The sequence below is a fragment of the Osmerus eperlanus genome, chromosome 5 (assembly GCF_963692335.1).
Source record: "Osmerus eperlanus chromosome 5, fOsmEpe2.1, whole genome shotgun sequence".
NCBI lineage: Eukaryota > Metazoa > Chordata > Actinopteri > Osmeriformes > Osmeridae > Osmerus > Osmerus eperlanus.
In genome coordinates, this window is record NC_085022.1 from 18,508,280 (window position 1) to 18,531,031 (window position 22,752).

Genomic DNA, 22,752 nt, shown 5'->3' on the forward strand with positions numbered 1-22,752 from the left:
CAAATCAGTCAGTAGTCTGTAAAGCCTCTCATATTTCTCCTGAAGTCAGGAACATGAGACGACAAACTCTGCAGTCTCCTCTGGTCAGAATCTCACCCGAACGCAATGGTAGCCCACACAATAACAAACGGAGACATGCTTTTCCTCTGTAAGGTGCATATTTTCCAATTATAATACCATCCTCCACAGCAATTTGTCGTACACTCTCAACCCAACAATTACAGTGTATGAAATTGCCTACCAACCATGCAGTGGTTGCATGAACACAGCGCATGTTGTGGGTCTGCAGGAGAGGAGTAGAGGGGAGCGATGTCCTCAGAACACATGGTGATGTGAGTCCAGGGATCCACAGATGTGTGCTTGTATCCATGTTTTATGGCCTCTCATTAAGGAGGAGGAGGCGGTAAGCCCAGCACACACCAACGGGTGTGTGCTGGGCACCAGAAGAGGGGCACCGGGACTGGGCGAGGGGCTGAGGGGAGGGTCCTGCGCTGGGGAGCCTTGCATAAGACTCTTGCATAATTTCTCATGTTAGACCACTTTCAACTCATGAGAATGAAGTGTAATTAAGGGAGCCATCTTTGGCTTTGCTGATTGAAAATCTGCAGTGTCAGGCTCTCTGTGGAAGGCAGATGTTTTCTCTATCCTGGTTTGAACCTCATAACAAGCCAGCACCTGCAGTCATTCAGTCCCATACATAACCCCCTCTGTATGAAACACCTCCACAACGAATCCTCTCAGGTCCTCACCCAACCCTATTTCAGATGCAACCCTTCCGTAGGCTCAGCGTTAGCCGCTGATTCTCCCTCTCCATCACCCTCTCCCTCTACCTCTCCCTCACAGGCTCCTGAGAAGAGACAAGATTAATATTCTTTAAGTGGAGATAGATGATAGACAGGCTTTATTTGGAGGCACCACTGTGGACAAATGAGTTCCCCTGAGGAGGCCACCATGAAGACTGCCAGCTCCAATCTTCGCATCTCCATTCACACACTTTTGCAAAGTCCTAGAATTATAAAAAGTAAGAATCATTCAAAGAGGCATTGCTCAGGCAAAAATGTTTAGAGAAGGGTAACAGGGTGCTGGTGTTCTATAAATGAAAAAAGGTTGGGTTCAGCTAGGGCACGGCACTTTCTGGTGACTTATTTAGTCATGCTGTCATTTGGTGTTGTTGTGACCTGTTCATTTGTCTTCTGATTGATACTGACTATGTGACTGGCTCTCACACAGTACAACACACAGGGTATGAGGATGAGGATGCACATAAGAGCTAAGCGCTCAAGGCACAGCAGGCACTCAGGCAATCTGCTAATTAACGTAATGTTTCACATTTGGCTTAGTGCGGCATTCCAGGTAGGAACTGAAGATTATGATAATGGATTAAACATTACGTATATACCCCGATGATACACCCTACCTGACTGACTGACACAAACACTAAAATAATGATTGGCCTATTTTAAAACACACTTGCGTCATCTTTTAAATTGTTCGTAACAAATGCAATTATCTAATTGCCACAAATTGTTTCCTCGTGCTGGATGTATGATTAGTTGCATTATCACATTGACGAAAGTCCTCATCTTCCTGGAAAAGCACTTTACAGAAGGTTTTCCCAAGTGGATGGGAACAGCAGCTTCTATCCAAATACTATTGACTTGTTCCAGTCTCTGCAGGAGGAGAGCCAATAAGAGGAGCCTTGGACTCTCAGTCACGTCTGCCTGTCTGTCAGGGCAGAGGAGGGTCTAGCTCAGCCGGTTGCCTCTCAAGGGACCCCAATCCCAATATCCATCATACACAGGGAACTGTCACGTCAGAAAATAAGGAACTGGTAGCAATGTGCAAAAACATGCCCTATCTCTCCCGACACAGACTCACTGCCGAGACACTTATTTACTTCAAACACAAAGTAGGTTGACATCTGAATTGCCATCTTTAGTCTGGTTTATGAATCAGCAGCAGCACATTGCGCCGGTGTGTTTGCCTGTTATCTCTGTATCACGTCTGTCTACAGCGTCCAGTAAGGTGCAGGTTAAACAAGGTCCTGTCGGACGCTGTGTTGGATGAGGAGGATGGCTACGTGCTGGGCGGGTCTAGTCAACACAGTCTATCAGTCCACAAGAGAGCAACTGGCCAGGGATTTGTGTTTCTGTGAGGGGGGGAGGAGTAAAGAGAGAGATAGAGGAAGTTGAGAGAGAATCGGTGCATTTCCACTAAAGACAGTTGATGAATACGTGTGGATAGCTTGATGATTCTCCTGCGGATAGCTTTCCTCTATAACGAAGACCTCATTTAGCCATGAGCCTTACTCAAGGGGAACCAACAACGAGGGTTCAATCTTGCCGCACGTTTTCCGTGCTAATTAACGTAAACCGCACAAACACCCTCCAGACTGCCTTCTGACGCTAATCTGCATACCTGACCCGGCAAACCTGCCATACCCCAGCAACTGTAAAACACACACAGCAGTTATATACCCCCGTCAGAGTGGGAGCCCTATCCTCTTTGCTGTACTCATCCCCAGAGATAATTGCTGTCTGATTAGCAGAGAGGGTCACATGGAGTCACCCTCTTAGTCGGCTGTGTATGTGTCTAGCCTCCGGATGTATAGAGGTCCGGGCCTCATAGCTGCTGTTCCGCATGAGTGCCTCTCGAGGATCCTCTCTAAACAAACAAACACACATACACAGTCAGATCTCCGTGTTGGCTGAGCATGTCAGAGGAACTCCACATGGCTGGATCTCCCCGGGGGTGGGGGTGGGGGGGGGGGGGGCAAGATGGCTCTGCGCCAAGCTGCTCACTTCTGAAATATTAAGGGCAGAATCCATTGTGTGTTACTAATTCCAGAAAGTGTGGAAGAGCAGCCGAAAATAGCTGCAGTGCTCCAGTACTTGGACTGCCTTTGAGAAACAAACCCAGATTTCTCTGCCTACAGGTCAAGGGGATGGGCTTTACCCTGTCCTGAATCACAGTGGCCCTAGCATTTGATTCTGTAATGAGGAAGGAGGACAGCTGAACCTGAAACAAATCTGCATTGGGGCTGGGAAGTAAGCTTCCTTCTGTAAATAACCTCACCAGCGTTTATGTTTTCACAGACGTATGATGCCATAAATGTCAACAAATGAGACAGATTCTGTTGTAAACAAAATGACTCGGCTTCCTCCGCCTGTGCACCTCCTCCTCTTCAATCTCCACGCGTTATGACATCATCAGCCCTCCATGGTTATTGAAGCCCGTCTGCTGTGTATCCTAGTTGGTAAACAGCGCCAGCCTGGGGAGTCTGGAGTGACATCAGCAGGCTGGTGATGGCTGGGGCAATGTGTTCGGGGTCCACATGGGGAGGCAGTGTTTCAGGTAGCAGGCAGATCATAACCAGAGATCCTCTATTTCTCCTCTCCTCTCCTCTCTCCTCCCCACCTCTCCACCCCACCTCTCCACCTTTTCCCCTTCTTTACCTGTGCTCCTTTCTACCTGCATAATTCATGCAGCCTGTGGTTCTCTGGGGCTGACTGTGCTGCTGTAGCCTGAAAGAGGACCTTAATGGCTGGGTGGGACCCACTCAGTAGGTCCCAGGGCAGGAAACTGAAACATTGAGAAATGTGTTTACGTATGAAAGTTGCACTTGTGCCATTAAATTTCATCATGCCTCTGCAACAAGGACACTGTTTGGGGGTGCGGGGCTTGGGGATGGTTGTGGTGGTGGTGGTGGGTTGTTTCTATTCGCATGGAGAGGCTACACAGAGGCAATTCCTATTCTACCCAATGATAACAACAAATCCTCTGAGTGCTCCCAGTATGGTGCAGAGATAACCAGAGCTAGAATAAGGGCAGCGGCGTGGGGGAGGGGAGGTGTCTGCTGGGACTCAGTGCTGTCTGGGAAACTCACGCCAGCAAGACAATCAATACGTTTCAATCTGACTGAACTGGGAGAAATCACTATCCTCTTCACCTACAAAGGAGTGCGTGTGTTTGATTGTGTGTGGTTGGGTTAGGGGAAGGGGGGAGATTGCAAATTCCATTCCGACTCATGCTGTCCTCTTTGTGAGCCTTGTGCTAGACAATGTTGGAAATAAGATCCAGACACCTCTAACCATTACAGACAGCTGTATTTAAACAACCAATGAGGCATATTTAAGGCTTCAAGAACCCTGACTTTGTAGTCTTTGCACTGATATATGCATCAAACAACAAAGCCTTAACTGAATAAAAGCAGACCATAAATTACACTGTTATGCTCACGCCAAAAGGTCAGCATTCAGTACAGAAAATGTGAAAATAAGATGTGCCGGTGAACTTTTTAACGCAAATGAATGGGAAAGGTTAATAAGGGCTTCGCTTGACAAAACCGTCATCTTCAAAAAGCCAGTGTGTGTGTGTGTGACAGGGAAGGGTAAGATAAGAGCCAATGGGGAGATGAGAGAGAGACTGCTGAAACCACAAGACCCCCTGAGTCACACGGAAGAAAGGTTGGATGGAGGGAGGTATGCCGGCTACAGATTAGACGTGTGACACGACCAGACCCCAGTCACTGATTAGAAATGCCAGTGACAGCACACGTCAGCAGATGGTATTCTAGCCGTGAAGCCTGTGCAAGGGGCTCTATAGCAGCGCCAGGTGGAAGCGAGTATAGAGTATCTGTTCCAAGGTTGACTCCACCACCCAGAATGCCGGAGAACATTTGACAGTTGGTATCACCGGCTTCAAACAAACCAACAAAAAATCGGCACTTGGCCTTCTCTAAAAGAGCTTGTCCCATCTCTATTATGCTCTTGTGTAATCATCTCCCTCCTGTTTATTTAAAACATTCCGTCAGCCAACCAGACAAAATATGAGATAAGTAATTAGAATGAGAACAATAACAAATATGATTAGAGTTTCTCTATGTTGTAAACTGGGTGTTAACCCTGTCTGGGTTCAACCATCTTCCTCAGGCCCGGTTGTTTAACCAGCAGTCTGAGGCAGTGGAAACACGTCACCAAAAAAAGCAATGTGGTGATAAATGGAGTAGACAATCCAGCGATGCAGTAAGCATCATTTCCCAGAGGACAGAGAGCGTTCCTCCTCTTCCTCCTCTCATCAATAAAACCCTCTCCAGAACCAAGCCTGTCAGGGCAGGTTTCAGAAGAGTCTGTCATTGGGTGACTGCGCTTCTCCACAGCAGGATCCCCGCTGTAGCAAATTTGTGTCAATCTATATTTCATCTCTCTAATCAAGAGTCCTCAATTGCTGATGACATTTTCAGCTAAATATCTCATTAAAAATAACTACAAAATACATACAGATGTGACCCAAATAATATTGAGTGGAAGTCTTATGCTCGAAACACAGTATTTTCTGAGCTCACGCACAGTAGAGAACCACCAAAAAAAGATCATGTGGAAAGGACTGAATGTACATGAGAAATCACCATTTCGACAGACGCTCGCTCTGAAAACAACATCTGCTGACTTAAACAGGCAGAGCAGTGTACTTTTATAATTTCCTTCGAATTTTCCTTTCGAATTTCCTTAAGAAGACAATGAGATGAAACCCGCTCCTACTTCCAGTCATCCTTAAGGGGAAATGCTGGCTGAGCCTGAGCTCCGGTCTACCTGCCTGTTTTGTACCCTGTGTCGGTGCCGGACGTTTTCCCGCCTACCCGCAAACGAGGTGTTGTGATACAGGGAGCTCTTAGGCTGAGAGTGAGATCCTTCACCCAGTGAAGGTTAAGACGCAGACAACAAAACAATCACACAACAAACGGAGGGTGCGGAGGCAGCTGGGAGCTGAGAGACAGAACGTAAAGATTGTGTAAAAAGGTCAGAAGGAGAGTACGACGTCACCAATGACAGCAGCACTGGTTTTCCATGGGGTTGGATTTAGCGCACAGTAACTTCTCAGGTGCAGTAACCTGTCAGACTCTACCTGGCAGCCCAGGGGACCTGGTTGGTTTAGACTCAGGGGACTGCAGGAGACATTCATGGAATCTGTGCGATGTACGATAGGAAACATTGAGTCTATCCCTGCTTGTAGCTTCTTGCTAACAGTGACTACAAGCAGGTTGCCGATTGAACAAATACATCACTCAACAAACTAATCTCTTCCTGAGAACTTAATGATACAAAGCCTCCTCAAACTGTTTTTAATACCCCATCATGGTCAACGTTCTGTCTCATGGATTATCCTCTGGTTGGACATGTGGCTGTCGCAAGAAGTAGCCTTACAGTGGAGATTATGAGGCTGCATTGGACTGGGAACAGGATGCATGGGAATATCAGCTTGCTCTCTGACTATTAATACCCTACCGTCCAAGGCTTCAGTCCTGCCGGCCTGAAGAACTAGAGGAGTAATAGGCCTCAGCCACAAATAGGCTGTGTCACAAGCGTAACCTTACAACAGAAGGTGAAGGTTATTATTGTCTATAATGTCTATGAAAATAATCTTTCTCCGCCCTGCGTGGACCTACTGCCCTCCGATTTAGTGCATTTAGTGCTGAGCTTGACTGGGTCTGCGGGAGGCTGTCCTATGTACAGCATGCTTCTATGCAGTCTTTCTGCACTGTGAAGGGGGAAAACTCAGATATTCAAAAGGTTTGGGATGAATGACAGGTTGTTTCTTGATGCTAAATAGCTTTTGGGGTTCCAAATTCTGTTGAGCTGCTTAATTTTAGGGTGTAGTGAAAGCAGGTCATTTTTGACCCTTAAGATAAGGGGAGTACACAGAATGCTAAACAAAGGTTAAAAGTTAAGACATTTCGGAAAAGTGGGTTGAAAGTGTCTGACCATGTTAAGTGAGCTGACGAGGAGCGCAAGTGACAGCTGTAGGAAAAGGCAAGCTCAGGAGAGTTGAGGAGAGTTTGTTGATGCAGAGAACTTTGGGTCTTTAATTACCCTTCTGCTGCTTGGCTTCCTGCGCACAGCTTTATCTGGGTCTTGTTCCTCTGAGACTGCGCCAGGAGAATAGGGGAAAGCGCTGAGTCTTTTGAAAGCGGATAAAAACCACTCGAATATTACGGGGGAACGAACTGATTGAGCCACAGTGTTTCCCCTCAAAATTCTAAGAACATCACAGCCATCTTTCTAACACCCCTGCAACAGGTGCCGCCCGCCTCCCCCCCCCCCCACACACACACATTCCTCCTTCTCTCCCTCCTTACTATGCAAATAGCCTTCCTTCACGATGGCTTGTTTACTAAGAAGCTCCCGATTACTGCTGCGCTGAGACAAGTGCAGTGCCGAGAGGGCTCTTGAGAGAAGCTTTCTAGAATGTATCCACAGCAGCAGCATACGCCTGTCCTGGAGCAGAGAGAAGCTAGGCCAAAATCAGTTCTCCATAAGCTTCATAGTCGATCCTCCGGGACTGGCAAAGGGCACCTGTGGAACCATCAGCTATAACCTTCCCACTTCCAGGGGAGGCTAGCTAGCAGTGCTAATATGCACATCCTGTTTTTTGTTGTTGCTGTCTATTCTAATTGGTCCTCCTTTGGAAGCCTGTCGTGGTTTGACAATGGCTTTCCCACACAAGCAACAGACAGGTGCCCACTACGTCCACTGACTATTGTCACTGTGTCACTGAAGGAAGGCAGCAAACAGATATGTGTATATCTGCTTTAGGCAGTGAACAATCGACCAACCAGGACGCATCACCGGCAGAACCATGCACTTGCTATTTATCTGCAAGCTCACAGACGTGTATAATCTGGGCCAGCAGAATAAGTGGAGGGGAGCCGGCATACATGCGGATACATGGGCGCTGTAATCATTATTCAGTTGGAGAAAAACCTTTCTGGTATTTCCACTTGGAATAAGTGTAATCCAAGGCTATGTTCATTCCACTATTAACTTCAAAAGGAAGTGAGTGGTTAGGCAGGGAGAAGAAAACAGAGAGAAAGAGAGAGAAAGAGAGATACAGAGACGGAGTGACAGAGAGAGGCTATTATTGCAGCTGCTGATGGCAGCCATTTGTTCTTTGGAGCTGCTTGAGTTACCTCCTGTGTGTGCTGATGGACCCTATATGATTGGCTATAAATAATGAATAGTGTTTATGGGATGGAAAGAGCTGGCTCAGGGGCAGGAAGGGGTTACATTCCAGAACCCTGTCAGTCTATTGTGTTTCAACTTCTCAGGGCTGTGGGCCTGGGGGAGGGAGTAACCATGACACAACCTCATGAACCTCCTCACATCTCATGTTCACCCTGACCCGGTCAGGGGACGAGGTGAGGCCAGTCAAATCGATACAGAGCTTTATATACTTGGTGTTCCAGTAAAGGTTCGTAAAAAAAAAACACCTGACTAAGGCAGAACAACGATACAGCCTGTCCTCAGCCCTGAAAGAATGCCTTATGCAACAATGTTACATTTACCATGACATTTCGGTGTCAATTTAATAATTGCAGCTTCTTAATGTGAATGACCTTGACGGCTTTGTGCTCGGCAAAGGAGGCTGACGCTTAGTTGGAGGCTTCATGGTCTTTGTCAACCTTTGTCAGACAGACAAGAGATGCTGCGCAAAGCGTACAGTCCCTGAAGGGTACTCGTCTGTCTGTTTAGACTAACTGGAGGAGGACAAGAAATAAATTAATCACAACTGTGAAGACTACCTCCGGGCTTCCGACGCAGATGTAAATGTTGCTTATATAAAATATTGTGTTGGATGTGTTTTTCAGTGCATGTTCCATTTTGTAATGAGAAAAGTGTGTGGATATGAGCAAGACTGCAGAGGGAGTGTGTGATCTGAAGCTGTAACGAAGCCAACTCCAAACGGTCCATGATGTGCTCTAGATCACCATATTAAGGTCATACCGCGTTACCCCGCCATTAAATCCCCCCCTTCTCCTCGCTCTCTCTCGATCTATCTGTTCTCATTACAGGACAGGACCCACAGAGAGTCATTGCTCTGTTTCACTGGGTTGTGACCACTTGATGTCCCCTGCGTCTGGGAAGAATAGGTCACATAATCAGCAGCGAGAGGGAGAGACAAAGACACACAGCATCTCTCCATGGAAAGCACCCCTGCTTTTAATGGCAACCTATTTTTCTTACCTTCCCTCAATCACGAGGATGTCCTTGAAGGAAGCCTTTTGTTATCTGTACAACAGACAATAAGCCATGAAGAACAGAACAAAGGGAGATCGCTAACCCCGCTGATACGTATTATCCAAGGGCTGTGAATAACAGTTTTAAAGTAGCAAGGAGCTTAGCTGCGCACAGTTTGCTAGGCAAGGAGTGCTGGTTGATTGGCAGTCCAAAAGGAAAAATAATGAACAGGGAGATTTTCCATGTCAATAAATAGCAGTTTTAGCTCTGCAGTTCTGTTCCAGCTTTCTAAAGTAGGATGGGCTAATATTCCAAAATTTGACAGAATCATTAGCCAGATAAAAAAATATTAGTGCTGTCAGTTTAATGCGTTATTCACGGCGTTAACACAAACCCATTTTAACGGCGTCAATTGTTTCTATCGCGCGATTAACGTTTGGCCTAGCAAACGTTGTAGTTTTTTCACATGCTGTTGCAATAAGAAAAAATAGTGGGACAAAAATAAATCAAGGGACATTTAGAACAGATAAAAATGTGCGATTAATTGCGATTAATCGTGAGTTAACTATTCCATTAATGCGATTAATCGCGATTAAATATTTTAATCGTTTGACAGCACTAAAAAATATATATTCTAGATGTCTATCTAAAAATAGTCACCGTAATTATATCTTTCAAAAGAGAGACTGTCTTGCTCACGTTAGTTCCTAGAATTGACAGTCTCTATGGTAGAGTATGATAGCAAGCAAGGCAGAAAATACAGCTTAAGCTCATTATTCACCCGTGCTCGTGCCACCGGTCATATAGAGAAATGTGTTGTAAATTGCCGGTGGGATTTATCGAGCAAAAAAAGAAATTAAGACGGATGTCAGAATGGCACATTGTCGTGCTGTAGGATGCCACATAAAGTTGGGTGCCAAGCAACAGCTCCGTTGGCCATCTCTGTATGCTGGCCACCCAATAGGAAATAAGAAACGGAAATAGTATTTTCTGTGTTATTTTTCCACTGGCTGAACAACAAAAAAAAGTTTTCTTAACTTGTGATTTGGTGGGCTGAGCCCACCGTTGCCCATTGCTACTGTTGGCCCAGCGGTCAGTTGGCTCACAAAAGAAAAATCTGCATTTCAACATACACGGCTTCCAGGCTGGGCCCATGAATATTTGCCGCCATGCTTCTGTGACCCTGGATCCCCTCTGTACACTGGCACTGAACCTGGTACATTATGCAAAGAGAAACGTTGACAGCTAAACGAAGCTATTTTATTTTATTTTCCTTGTCATGTAAGCACACAGACACACACACACCCACACCCACTCTTAGACTGGCTGACCTTCGAATGAACCTTGGCCATAATGAGGAGATATAACAAAAAATACATTCCCTGAAAACTGCTATTAGTACAGAGCAAAGAAATTGTTACAAAGATGTATTGATGTTTTGCTTTGCTTTAACCAAAGCACATTCTCTCTCTGCTTTTACAGAAGCAAATTTTTCCTGCTAGCAAATGTCACTAGCTCTGAATGAAGTTATTCTCGGCAGTGTAGATGAGAGCAGATCATTAACAGGGAATTGTCATATCTGTCTGTATCCAATATCAATGGGACTGGTGGATTACCCTGCTGGAACATCTTTAGCCGGTGATATTTTTACAAGTATAGAAACAGTAATAGACGATGAAATGTGAGACGTTCTGCTATATGATTTAGAATTTGAATCAACATCAATAGCGAATCTCTGAGACTTAAAGACAGTATTTGGCATTCTGTTTATAAAGTATGGTGTATGGTGCATGTCTCATCAGAGGCACCATTAAAGGAGATTAAAGAGACAGTCAGTTCTATCCCAGAGGGAATTTGACCAGACTACAGCTAGCCCCTTCATCTCCTCCTCTGACTGGCCCAAGACTCAGAAGTGAAACTGCTTGAGGACAAGTCGTTCTTCCTCACTACCATCTGCAAGGTAAGCACTTTCTTTAAAGCGGGGGGCTGTGGGTGAGAAGTTCTCCTTTACACAAGAGAACTTTTGTCCTCCCATAAGGAGGGCTTTCTGCTCTCATAAGCAGGCCTGGAATAGGCAGACTGAACTGACAGTGGCCAGGGAATTGATACATCATCCTCAACACCCACAAGAGGATGACTCGCTAACCCTGAGCTGCCGTCACCCTTGTCTTAAGCCTCTCCGGTTACGTCTGACCCAGCTGTCTCCAGATATTTCTGGAGAATGGCATCATAAATTGCCATGGTCACACTATTAGGCCACCTCCAGGCTGCAAGCTACCCCGTCCCCCCTGGCTATGCCCCCTTCCCATGGCCTCTGGTCATGGCCCTCTTTCATGGCCCCAAGTCCAGGTCAGGGTCCAGCTGACGTCAGTCTGGAGTGACCTACAGGCCCAGCACCGTGCCCGCTCAGCAGTTAAATCGACACACGAGCAGAATGTGGCAATTGATTGGTGTGGGAATGAAACTGAACAAGGTATCGACCCAACCCCTTTGCTGTCATTTCATTTTATGTGACGATAGTTGTGTATACTGTGTATGTGTTCATTATGGTTATGGCTTGAGGGCTGATTTTACGATTGTCCACCACACTAATACATACATGAATGATTGAATGAAGTCAGAACCTACGTTATGTACTTCTAGGCCCCTAAATACAGCATTTTACATTTTAACAACTTAATCTTCCCTCGTATTACGTAGATCCCTAGTAAATAAAATGATCATGAAATCAATGTGCTTAGCAAAGCTAATGCAGGACGGGAGGGGAGGCCAGCTACAGAAGGCAGCACTAAGCACATTGTGTCAGCTTAATTCTGCTTGATGTCTGCCTTGTGATCTAAACCCCTCTTTAGTTTTTTAAAATAATTTAATCTTGCATTTCATTGTTCCTTCGTTTTAGCACAAAGCGATAAACATCATTACACCGTCATGGTGGAGAAATATCTCATCTACAGAAAGAATGATTGTTATTCAGGTCTGCTCTGTTCATCAGACCATTGTTGCCACCTGGTAATGATGTATTGTTTTGAATGCTTGCGAAATAGAAAACATGAATTCAAAAAAAGAAAGGCATGCAACAACCAGAAGGCTTGTGTAATATTTCAGTTTAGAGATGTCATACAATAAGCTTACTGAACAGTATGATGAATCTAAGTACAATCTTACTGAATGCGTTTTCAATCTGTAGTTTTTAAATCAGTACTGTTTCCTAGGTTCAGATGTACTGTCCCCCAAGGGAGGGAAAGAGAACCATGTATTGCATGAAATGGAAGGCCGGGAAAGGCTGAAAGAGGGTCAGGACAGGAGCTATAGGCTGAATCACCTTGCTAGCTGTCAGTAAACATTAATGTACTCACCTATAAGGCTTGTCCCTCTCATTCCTGCCTCCCCGTGCTCCCTCATCCATAGTTTTCAGCCTTTAGCTACCTCCCTTCCATTCCAGCCTCATCGGCCCTCCCCTTCCGTCACAGGTCCAGTTCCACGCCCGGGGATGAGAAGCAGCCATTTTTAGAACTAGTGATCTGGTCTCTCAGAGAAAGGAAGGAAATGAAACCAGCTCGATATGCCCTCTCCTCTTCTCAACAATGTGATCGGTGAAAATGTAATGTACTGGTTACTAATCTAATAAGCCTTCACCTCAGTACAGACTGTCGGAGCTGAAGGCGGTGTTCCAGCTTTTTTGCTGTGATTCCACTTAGTTTGTCGTCCTCGCTCTTTCCCACTTTCGGAATAATGAACATTCAATACTGTGACAGAGGATGGTGAACAGTCCACTCTTCTTAATAACAGACAGAAACAAGGCTGCCTGAGTATGATCTAAACACTCCACCGACAACACTGTATCAGGACGGGTCACTCGGGTCAGGGCCCACAGTGTTGTGTGGCTACACCTGGCCATTAACGGGCTACATACTGACACTCTGATCACTACATGCCACCACGGCTGGCGAAATTGCCATGACGGTTGCTGTTCTCTTTGAGGGGATGAGAGCCAGGTCGGAGGTCAGAATGACGAGGCATTCGTGTTTTACGGCTGGATAAGATCCTCGAGAACATGAACGGTGTGTTCATTTGAGACTAATCAGTTCCTCTCTCCTTGCCCTAGTTCTACACACTCTCATTCAGACCACTGGATTTCCTCTACAGTCCAGAATCATCAATGATGTATGTCTGGTTTGCTTAATAACCGTAATGTGAGTAATTGAGACATCTGTCCACAAACAATGACTTTTGTATAATCCATTAGTGACAGGGCAATGTGCCATGACCTTCAAATCTTAAAGTCGTAAAACTCAGCGGCCTATTTTCAGAACTCCAAATAGTCTGATTCTCTGTTCTATAGATAAACCCTCATTTTGAGAATGTGTAAAACTGCTGGTTAAACAGTTTTTTTGATGTTAGTAACTGATCTGCTGTAGACAGCCTATCTTGTTCATGTCCCCAGCTGCAGATCACATACGCGAGGACCCCTGTGAAAACATGTGAAATCTACAAAGCAAATGCTCTGCCATGTCTGACTACATAATTAAGCCCTCGCTACTTACTGTGGAAGAGCAGAATGAGCCCAAACTGTGATCGTTAAAGGAACGTGACTAATGTCAAGAGAGGGCTGGGTACAAATGTTTGCTTGAGGGGCCGTCAATCTAGAAACTGGTGAAAATACATAAATCCATGCAACTTTCACAAAGTGCATTTTCAGTTGTCTTTTACTGTAGGCTGTGTTTACGATAGGATGCCTACTGTCTGGTTTGCATCAACAGCACATCTCATTCACATGAAATATGAGTCAGAGGCAAATAGAATGTGACATATAACCAGAGCACCACAACAACCTGCTTAATAGAGATCTGGCTCTCTCTGAACACAGGCTCACAGGCACCTCTTTCGAAATGAGAACACACACATCCTATAATGCCGGCTCTGGGTGTGCCAAATGAAATTAGCCCACTAAAATAATGATGATACAAACATGACAGTGATTCATGTCCAATCGGTTGGTCGACGTCTGCAACATGTTGCTGCGTTTCCGTTTACCAAATCACCAAGAGCTGGCCGGTCACGGCAGAGTTATTACAAAGCTGGAAGTAGTGGCAGTAAAAACAAATAAATCAATAGCAGCTATAATGTTGAAGGCATGAATATGCCTCTCATTACTCATGGTGGATGTGCATGCCATTACTTCCTGTCCTGGTCTCTCCAGCACTTTGGTTGACTGGCTGGCTGGTTATTTGATTGACTGGCTGTTTAGCTAGCCTGATTTGCTGGCTGCCTGGATGGCTTGATAGACTGACTGACTGGCTCTGGATAGATTATTAAAAAATATATATATATTCACACTGTGCTTGGATCTATGCTAGGGTCCTCATGCCCACATGCAAGATGACATACCCTTGAAATGCACAGATTTAAAGGCAATCTGTGTCTTAGATGCCCAGTCAAACAAAGGACGTGCCTTGGGTCTCATAGCTTTAAGTGGAGAGCTCTGCAAGGCTCTCAGGGCCAGAATATGGATCGTGCAGGGAATCGTGCGTAGGAAAAGAACTAAGGTACAAAATAATTTCATGTTGTGGCAATACCGTAGGCATCTGATATCCTGTCCCAGACGGATCATTGTGACTAACATCTGGTTAGCAAATCAGGAGCATGAAGCTACCCAAGATTATCCTCTGATAAATTCAATTTGGAAAGTATCAGGGATTCCCATGATCTTGACAACAACAGCCTCTCAGACTGGAGCTGCTGCTAGCGGAGGAGACAATCCCCTGTGGAAGCTGCAGCGCTTCAAACAACACGCTGCCGGAAGCCTCCGTGGCCACAGCAGCCAGGGCTCGCTCCCGCAGACCCCCCCAAATGATTAATTAAATAGGCTGAAGGTAATCTAGACCAACCTAGGCTATCCTTTAGGACTCACAGGAAAAAGAGGGGAACATTCTCTCAGGCCTATCTCCCTTCACAGCATGTGCCAAGCTAGCCGGGAGTCATTGATTTCTCTGTAATTTGCCTCTAGGTGACAGAGATTCTGCTGAGTAGCGAGGGGCTGGCGATCTCCTCCAACGCTCTACATTAATTCACTGCTTAGGTGCAGATTAGCATCGATTGGTGTGCCTGGGGGGGAAAGGGAGGGGGTGGGGTTGTGGTTTACAACGCCTCTTACAGTACAAGGACAAGAGCAAGAACTGAAACACTTAATTCTAGACAGACATTTACATAAAACTTCTGACTGTACAATGCTGCTAACATAAAACATTCTGAGAGGCGCATTCTTCCCATACACTGATGTGCTTCTGAACCGATCATGAATCTCATCTCTCCGCATCAGATTGTGATCAGATAAACAGGACTGATTCGATATCATGGTAACTCAGAAATGAGTGAGGTTGCCAGAGAGGCACCTAATCTGCTAGCTCAGATCCATGGGCACCTGCCACGCCATAACAGCTGGTTCGGCATTCTCCAAACCAGCTCTCAGATATTTCACATTCCACTGCTCTCCTTAATTAAAACAGGAGCCGGGGGGGGGGGGGGGGGGGGGAAGAGGACAATGTCCACAAAATTACTGAGGACAATGTCCACAGAATTACCGAGGACAATGTCCACAGAAGTAGAACTTCACATTTATTCATCGGGATTTTGATTGTTGACTCAAACAATTCACAGTTGAGTGGTTCACGCTATTCGGCACCACAATGCAGTTGTAGAGGAGGTGTCGTAAGATGCATTTTGATGATCTTTAGTATTCTTATCTGTTGTGCAGAGTACAAGGTCTGCTACTGACAGGAATCTATTCTCAGAAAGAACACATTTAACATTTAATGGCTGTGAGCACAAAAAAAGGGCGCTATTGCCCTATTCTATATTTGATCCCCAAGAACCTTGTGATTGGTTACACATGTAGGAAACACCAAGATCCCAGAGAAAGAGAAACCTAAAAGGAGCCTAATTGGCGAGTGCTCACGTGTGTGTTTAGTCACCTGTCACCAGCAAGAAGCCCTTATGGATGACACACGGCCCCACACTGTGACACCACACTGTGAGACCTAAGCACATCCGCCTCCAAATGGAAAGGTGTACGACGACTGTACATACGTGACACGAAAAGAGGTGGGGAGCAGAGCACCACATGAGCTGATGTCAGGGCTGTCAGACTCTCTCACCTGCCGCCCCCACCCCACCCCCTCCTCTCCTCTTCCCCCCCCCCCCCCGGCTCCTGTTTTGATTAAGAAGAGCAGTGAAATGTGGAATATCTGAGAGCTGGTTTGGAGAATGCCGAACCAGCTGTTATGGCGTGGCAGGTGCCCATGAATCTGAGCTAGCAGATTAGGTGCCTCTCTGGCAACCTTGTTAGCAACCCCCACAGACAAGTACTGCGCACAAGTCAAATCGAGACAATAACTCTTAAAATAGTTTCTTAAAAATTAAAAAATTAAAATCGAAGTAGCTTTTTAAAGACGTATTGCATCAGACCTACATTGCCTTTATTTGTTCTTCCTGCTTCCTGTTGCGGCATGTTGGCTGAATGTTTGTTCTGTGTGAGTCGAAGCTGACACTTGTTGTCAAGATAATCCCATGATCATGTAAAGCACATGAGAGAATGTACTTCTTATTTGGGCCCTAGAAAGACAGTAATTGGCTGTGATGGAAGAGACTCCCTGGTGTGCAGGGAATAATCACTTCACACCAACCAGCCAGACAGTCTATCTATTATTCCTTTTCTTTATTTCCAGCCAAGTTTGGGTGATGCAGGGGGATTTTATGTTTCTGGCTAACTAGCTACCTCCTCCCCCCATGCTGTGTGACTCTATTACCCAGCACCCCAGGGGTGAGAGACAGTGGCCCACATCTACGTTGATCCGCTACGTGAGCTAATGAACCCGGCTGAGACATACAACAGTCTAGAGCAGATATCGAACCTGCTGCTGCCGGCATGATCTCCTACCTCAGACAGGCAAGATTATGGAGAAGCTACTGAGATTGCCATTGGCAATTGCAGGACACTCTGAGTTTATTTAGGTTGAGGAACAGAGACATGGCTTTTCATCATTTGACAAATCCATAACGTGTATGGTGGTGTTCAAGCAGTGCAGTGCTTCTGTGAGGTTTCTATCAAATGGGAGGAGAAAAGAGCTGAACCAACAGCTACAAATGCTCAAAAGTCTGCTTGTTTTGTTGAATTGGTAGAATCAGCTTACACCTTGGTTGGAGTTCAATGAAGTCATTTACTCGCCTGGCTGTAAAGAAATAGAGTTGGTCATGGTAACCATTTTGTCAACAGAGATGTTGGAGAGTCTCTGGGGCCTGTGGTGATTTATAAACCTTTACAGACTCAGGAAGGGCTGGAAAACAGGGAAACTGCTTGAGCTACGCAGATTTAAACCCTGTGGCACACTGAAATGGGACGGAGCTACTCGCTTTATAGAAATCCAGAAAACTAAGATAACCACTAAGATAACCACTAAGATAACCACTAAGATAACCACTAAGATAACCACTAAGAAATGAGCTCTGTTCTGTGGGGCATCATATTGGCTTCATTTAAAACAAAAATGTCTACTTAGGTGGTTTAGTCAATGGGGAAACACATTTTTTGCCGGCTTCAACCAACTGTGTAGCAGCAATCCCCTAAACAACAAGAGATATTCATAAATGCTTAAAATAGGGTTTTCCTTCCCTAACAAAGGATTTGCTTTTGTACCCCATCATGGCTTTAACGCTTCTAAAATAACGTTGCTGAACTCACAGCATTTTCCAAGTATGAATATCAAATGAGGTTTGCTCTTTTGATATCATATAATGATGACAGGGAAGGGGGGCTGTAGTATATTATCTCTAACATAGAAACTGTTGTATGTGCAATTTGTGTTACATGGAGAAAGAGCGAGAGAGAGAGAGAGAGAGAGAGAGAGAGAGAGAGAGAGAGAGAGAGAGAAAGAAAGAGAGAGAGAGGGAGAAAGAAAGAGAGAGAGAGGGAGAGAGAGAGAGGGAGGGAGAAAGAAAGAAAGAGAGAGAGAGAGGGAGAAAGAAAGAGCGAGAGAGAGAGAGAGAGAGAGAGAGGGAGAAAGAGAGAGAGAGAGGGAGAGAGAGAGAGGGAGAAAGAGAGAGAGTGAGACGAGGAGAGCAAACAGAGCGACAGCAAAGGGAGCGATAGCAAAGAGAAAGACAGTGGAGGGCTGTTTTGGGGGGAGTATATTAACCGCGAGGAAGGAGAAAGGAGAAGAAAAGAACAGGGGTGCGGAACAGAGGAGCTGTCAGCGCAGAGCGCAGAGCAGAGATGAACAGAGTACAGCAGAGTACAGCAGAGCAGATCACAGCAGAGCAGAACAAAGCAGAGCAGCAGAGCAGTGCAGTGCAAAGCAGAGCAGAGCAGAGGAAGGCTGGTAGAGGAAAGCAGAGCACCTCTACTGCTGTTTCTCAGCGACATCACAGTCACGGTCTGAGGCATTAAGACCAGAGACCGGAGATCTTTGGTGTGATCATTGCTTTTTAGCCATCGTTCAAATAGAACTTGCTCCCAATCCCAGCCACCACTCCACCCAGTGCTCTAATCTGGACCACCCCCCTCCCTGTGGCGGCTCAGACTAGGGTAATCCCTGTAAAACAGAGGAGCCAGATGGCCAGGGACAACTGCGGGTGCCGGGGGATGAGAACATGGAGGGAGATGCCAGGGGGGCCTCGGGCTGTTTACCTTGTGATTCAAATTACTACTGTAAGTTCCGTGTATAGACCAGGGCTGGCGCTGAGGCTGGCGCTGAGGCTGGGCTGAGGCTGGGGCTGAGGCTGAGGCTGGGGCTGGGGCTGGGGGAGGGCAGATACCCATCTCACCAGGTCTTGAGTTACCCCTCCGTACCTCCACTGGGTGCTGGGGGTGTCAGAGCTGATCTCCCGGCCCCAGAAAGCAGAATAACCTTGTGATTCCTGGAGTGCCACGGTGAGAGCAACCCAGTCCCAGGGGTGTCAGGATACAAGCTGCCTCTGACCCCATCCCCCCCCCCCCCCCCCCCCCCCCCCCCCCGGCCGTACCCCTGCCTCCCCCAGAGGACCCCCCCGGCTTCAATCAGCCCTCCGCCGCCTCTCACCCAGCAGCCGCACGGACGCAGGCCCACATGTGAGCGCCGTGGCTGGGCCGCTCCGCCCACAGGACCCCCCCTGGGACAACCATTAAACTGTCATTAAAGAGAATCAAGGGAACAGGAAATTGAACACTAATCTTTTGGGAGGGACGGATCGTTAAGGGAACGTTTTCGAAAGCGTGAGACGTTCAATTACCACACAGCAGGGAGTCCCAGGGCTACTGAAAGCCCAAGGCTCCCCAACACCCTACTCTACTCTCTGATGATGAGATACCCACAAACACACACACACCCACACACACACACGTTTGCTTGGAGTGTGAAGGGGGACAGCATAGATTGACCTCACAGCATAGATTGACCTCAGTCACAGCATAGATTGACCTCCACGCACACACTCCAAAAAACACACATGCACACACAAATGTCAAGAAGCTCAAGATGCTAAAGTCCCTCCTCTTAGGAGAGTGTAACAGCAGGTTATGGGGGGGGGGGGTGGGTGGGGGGGGGGGGGAGTGCCACCTTGAAGGGGTAATCTTAGGTTGAGCCAGTTTAGCCATCGGGCACCGGGTGAGAGCCTGCAGTGACAGTAGGATTTAAGCCTGACCTGGCCTACTGCAGGGCCGCTGATTTGACTCAAACACGGTCATTTACTTGCTCATATACACACACACACACACACGTACAGCCCCCGCACAGTACACACTCACACACACATTTCTTTGCCCCATCTGGCATGATCAGTGTCAGCTGGGTACCGCAGCAGAACAAAGAGACACATGGAGGTGTGATGTCATCCTGTGGGCTTCAGGTAGAGAGAGTGATGTCATCCTGTGTGCTTCGGGTAGAGAGAGTGATGACGCACGTGACACCATGCTTGTGCTTGTTCACCTCGTGGGATCGCGCACAAAATCCCCCAAAAGGTGTGCAGACAATGTCCAATAATAAACACACCTACTGTAATAACAGCATACTGTGCATATATCTGACTTCACTGCTTGCTCTGGGGTCTGGGCAGTATGCTACAGTGCAGTAAGTGCAGGCATGTCTCAGATGTGGACCATATATCAGTAGCAGGGTGGTTCCTTCACAAGGGTGGGATTGTTGGGGAGGTACATGACTTGTTTTGATGTTAAAACACTTCATGCCTCACTGCCCCCATACAAAGACCTCGACCCATTAACTAAGCCCTGTAATCTCCCTGGTGCATGCTCTGGGCTTATTCAACTTCCACAAACAAATACCCATGCAGTTCTATCTAGGTTAGACTGGCCTCTATGGGTCTCAGGAAAGCTGAATTTCTCAAAATAGGCGTAAAGCAAGAGAACTACTTGTACAATACACCTGACTTTCATTCGGCATCATTCCAATCAAAGGAAGACATCTCAATGTGTGAATAGTTCAAACGAAATACATATCGTGTGCGACTCATGTACTGTAACGTTTCGATTATTTCCATGTCCCGGTGTCAGCCATGCTACCTCAGTCATAACTAGAAATAGAGCCGCACTAATGAAGAAGCATGCTTGAACAGTCTGACTGATGTAATGTTTAGAAACACACGATTGCATAAACAACCATCACCTCATCAACACCCCCCCCATACATCACGGCCGAGTGTCACACGGGGCACGTCTCACAAACCCCCCGTAGCCTGTATTGAGTTCTCTCCGCAACTTAAAAAGTGTGTCGGACCGCTGGCCAGCTCCCATCATCCACTGAGTGCAATCATCCTCACGCGATAGAGGAGAAACGAGCGGGATGAAGGCCGACGGGCGAGAGAGAGGGTGCGTGTGGTGAGGGGAGAAGAGGTGCAAAGTCACGGATCCACTTACCCAGAAGATGAGGTTGAAGAGGAACATCATGTACTTGAGACAGCAGAGGCAGCCCCGAGCCATGTTGCACTTCTTGAATTCTAGAAGGAACACAAAGGATAGATCCAGGTAAAAGACCACGTATTTGCTGCTCTTGGGGCCGCCGTGCTTACTGCCGCCCTTGTCGCCTCCGGCGGTGGCGTCGCCGGCCGCCGTGCCCGGCTGGCCCTGGGCGCGTGGCCCCGTGGAGCCGTAGAACGCGCCGGCCGTGAAGCCTCGGCCGCCGAACGGCCGGCCAGACGTGGAGGCTCGGCGAAGTCGGAGTCGTGGCTGTCTAAGGACGGGCTGCGGTGAATGGCTGACTCTTCACTGCTGGACTTCTCCATGCTCTGGGCTGCTGCTGGAGTGGCACAGTCTAACATGTCTCAGAGCTCCCGGGCAGAGAGTCTCCTCGCGGCTCTCTCTGTCCTCGTTGTGGCCGCGCGCTGCCGGCCCCCCCCACCACGATCCAGCACAGGAAACGCAGGCGCCCACAGACACAATTGGAGAAGTGATCTAGTTTGACTCAGTTGAGTCAGGTAGGAGAGGGACCGCAGGGGCACTTACAGCTCTCTCCCTCCCTCTCTCTCTCTCTCTCTCTCTCTCTCTCTCTCTCTCTCTCTCTCTCTCTCTCTCTCTCTCTCTCTCTCTCTCTCTCTCTCTCTCTCTCTCTCTCTCTCTCTGTCTCTCTCCCTCTCTCTCTCTCTCTGCTCTCTCGCTGCTGCAGGTGTGCTCTCACAACGCGTCTCTCGGCTCTGCAGTCCCGTCAGGAGTAGTGTACCCGGCCACGCGTCGGTCTGCCTCGTCCTTGTGAGAGAGCGAGCCGGACTGTCCTCTGCTCTCTCTCTTCTCCTGTGCTGTTCCTGAGGGAGCAGGACCCCCTGTGAATGTCCAGGTCTCAGCTGCTCCACTTCCACATTCCACCCTGCTGACCTCAGCGGCGATCAATGGGGAGGCGGAACACACACGCACACACACGCGCGCACTCACCACCCCTCCTGAGCTGGTAACTTTTCCTCTACAGTCCTCCCTGTAATCTATGTCTCTCCTCCAGTGTACTCCGATATGCTTATTTCCCCACGCTCCTTCTCTCTCTCTCTCTCTCTCTCTCTCTCTCTCTCTCTTTCCCTCTCTCTCTCTCTCTCTCTTTCTGTCTCTTCCCTCTCTCTTTCTCTATGGGAACCTGTCTCCTCTAGTGTTCCATCCAGCGCTAAGCTGCTCTGTTCTTCGCTCTCCCTTCCTCCCTCTCTCTTTCTCTCTCTCTCTCTCTCTCTCTCATCTCCTCTCTCTCTCTCTCTCTCTCTCTCTCTCTCTCTCTTTCTCTCTCTCTCTCTCTCTGTGGCTGTGCTCTCAGTGTCGGGGCTGATGCTCTATTATCGGCAGCCACATCTAACTGGCAATCCCTATCCCCCAACTAGAGCGCTACTCTCTTTCCCCTGCTCTCTCTCTCTCTCTCTCCCTCGCTCTCTCAGCCTGCCTCCCATTAGCCCCTCCCCTACCGAGGAGACAGCCAATGCAGCAGCTGCAGGCAGACCGGCTCCTCCCCCTTGCTCCCAGAGAGTATGTAATAAGCTCATCATTGCGTTGCTTTGCCTATACAAGTTCAGCAATTTCGTCGGTCCGGTGTGAGCGTCAGGGGGTCTAGAAGGCCGGCCACAAATATAAAATTCATGAAGCAAGGAATTGCAGATGTGGAGGAGGCAGGGGATGGAAGCTGCATTTTAATATTTGCAAGTGAGTGAGTCGGTGTGTAGATGTAAGAGACAGAGAGAGAGAGAGAGAGAGAGAAGAGAGAGAGAGAGAGAGAGAGAGAGAGAG

General features: G+C 47.3%; 1 protein-coding gene across 1 annotated transcript in view; it reads right to left on the reverse strand.

Annotated features, from left to right (window-relative positions):
• Positions 1 to 21,597, reverse strand: part of tspan9a (tetraspanin 9a) — a 54,126-nt gene extending 32,529 nt beyond the window's left edge. The window contains 2 exon segments of the mRNA XM_062462297.1: positions 20,917 to 21,200; positions 21,203 to 21,597. Of these exon segments, the coding sequence (XP_062318281.1) occupies positions 20,917 to 21,200; positions 21,203 to 21,317 (399 nt within the window). The 5' untranslated portion in view covers positions 21,318 to 21,597.
• Positions 21,598 to 22,752: the final 1,155 nt, after the last annotated feature.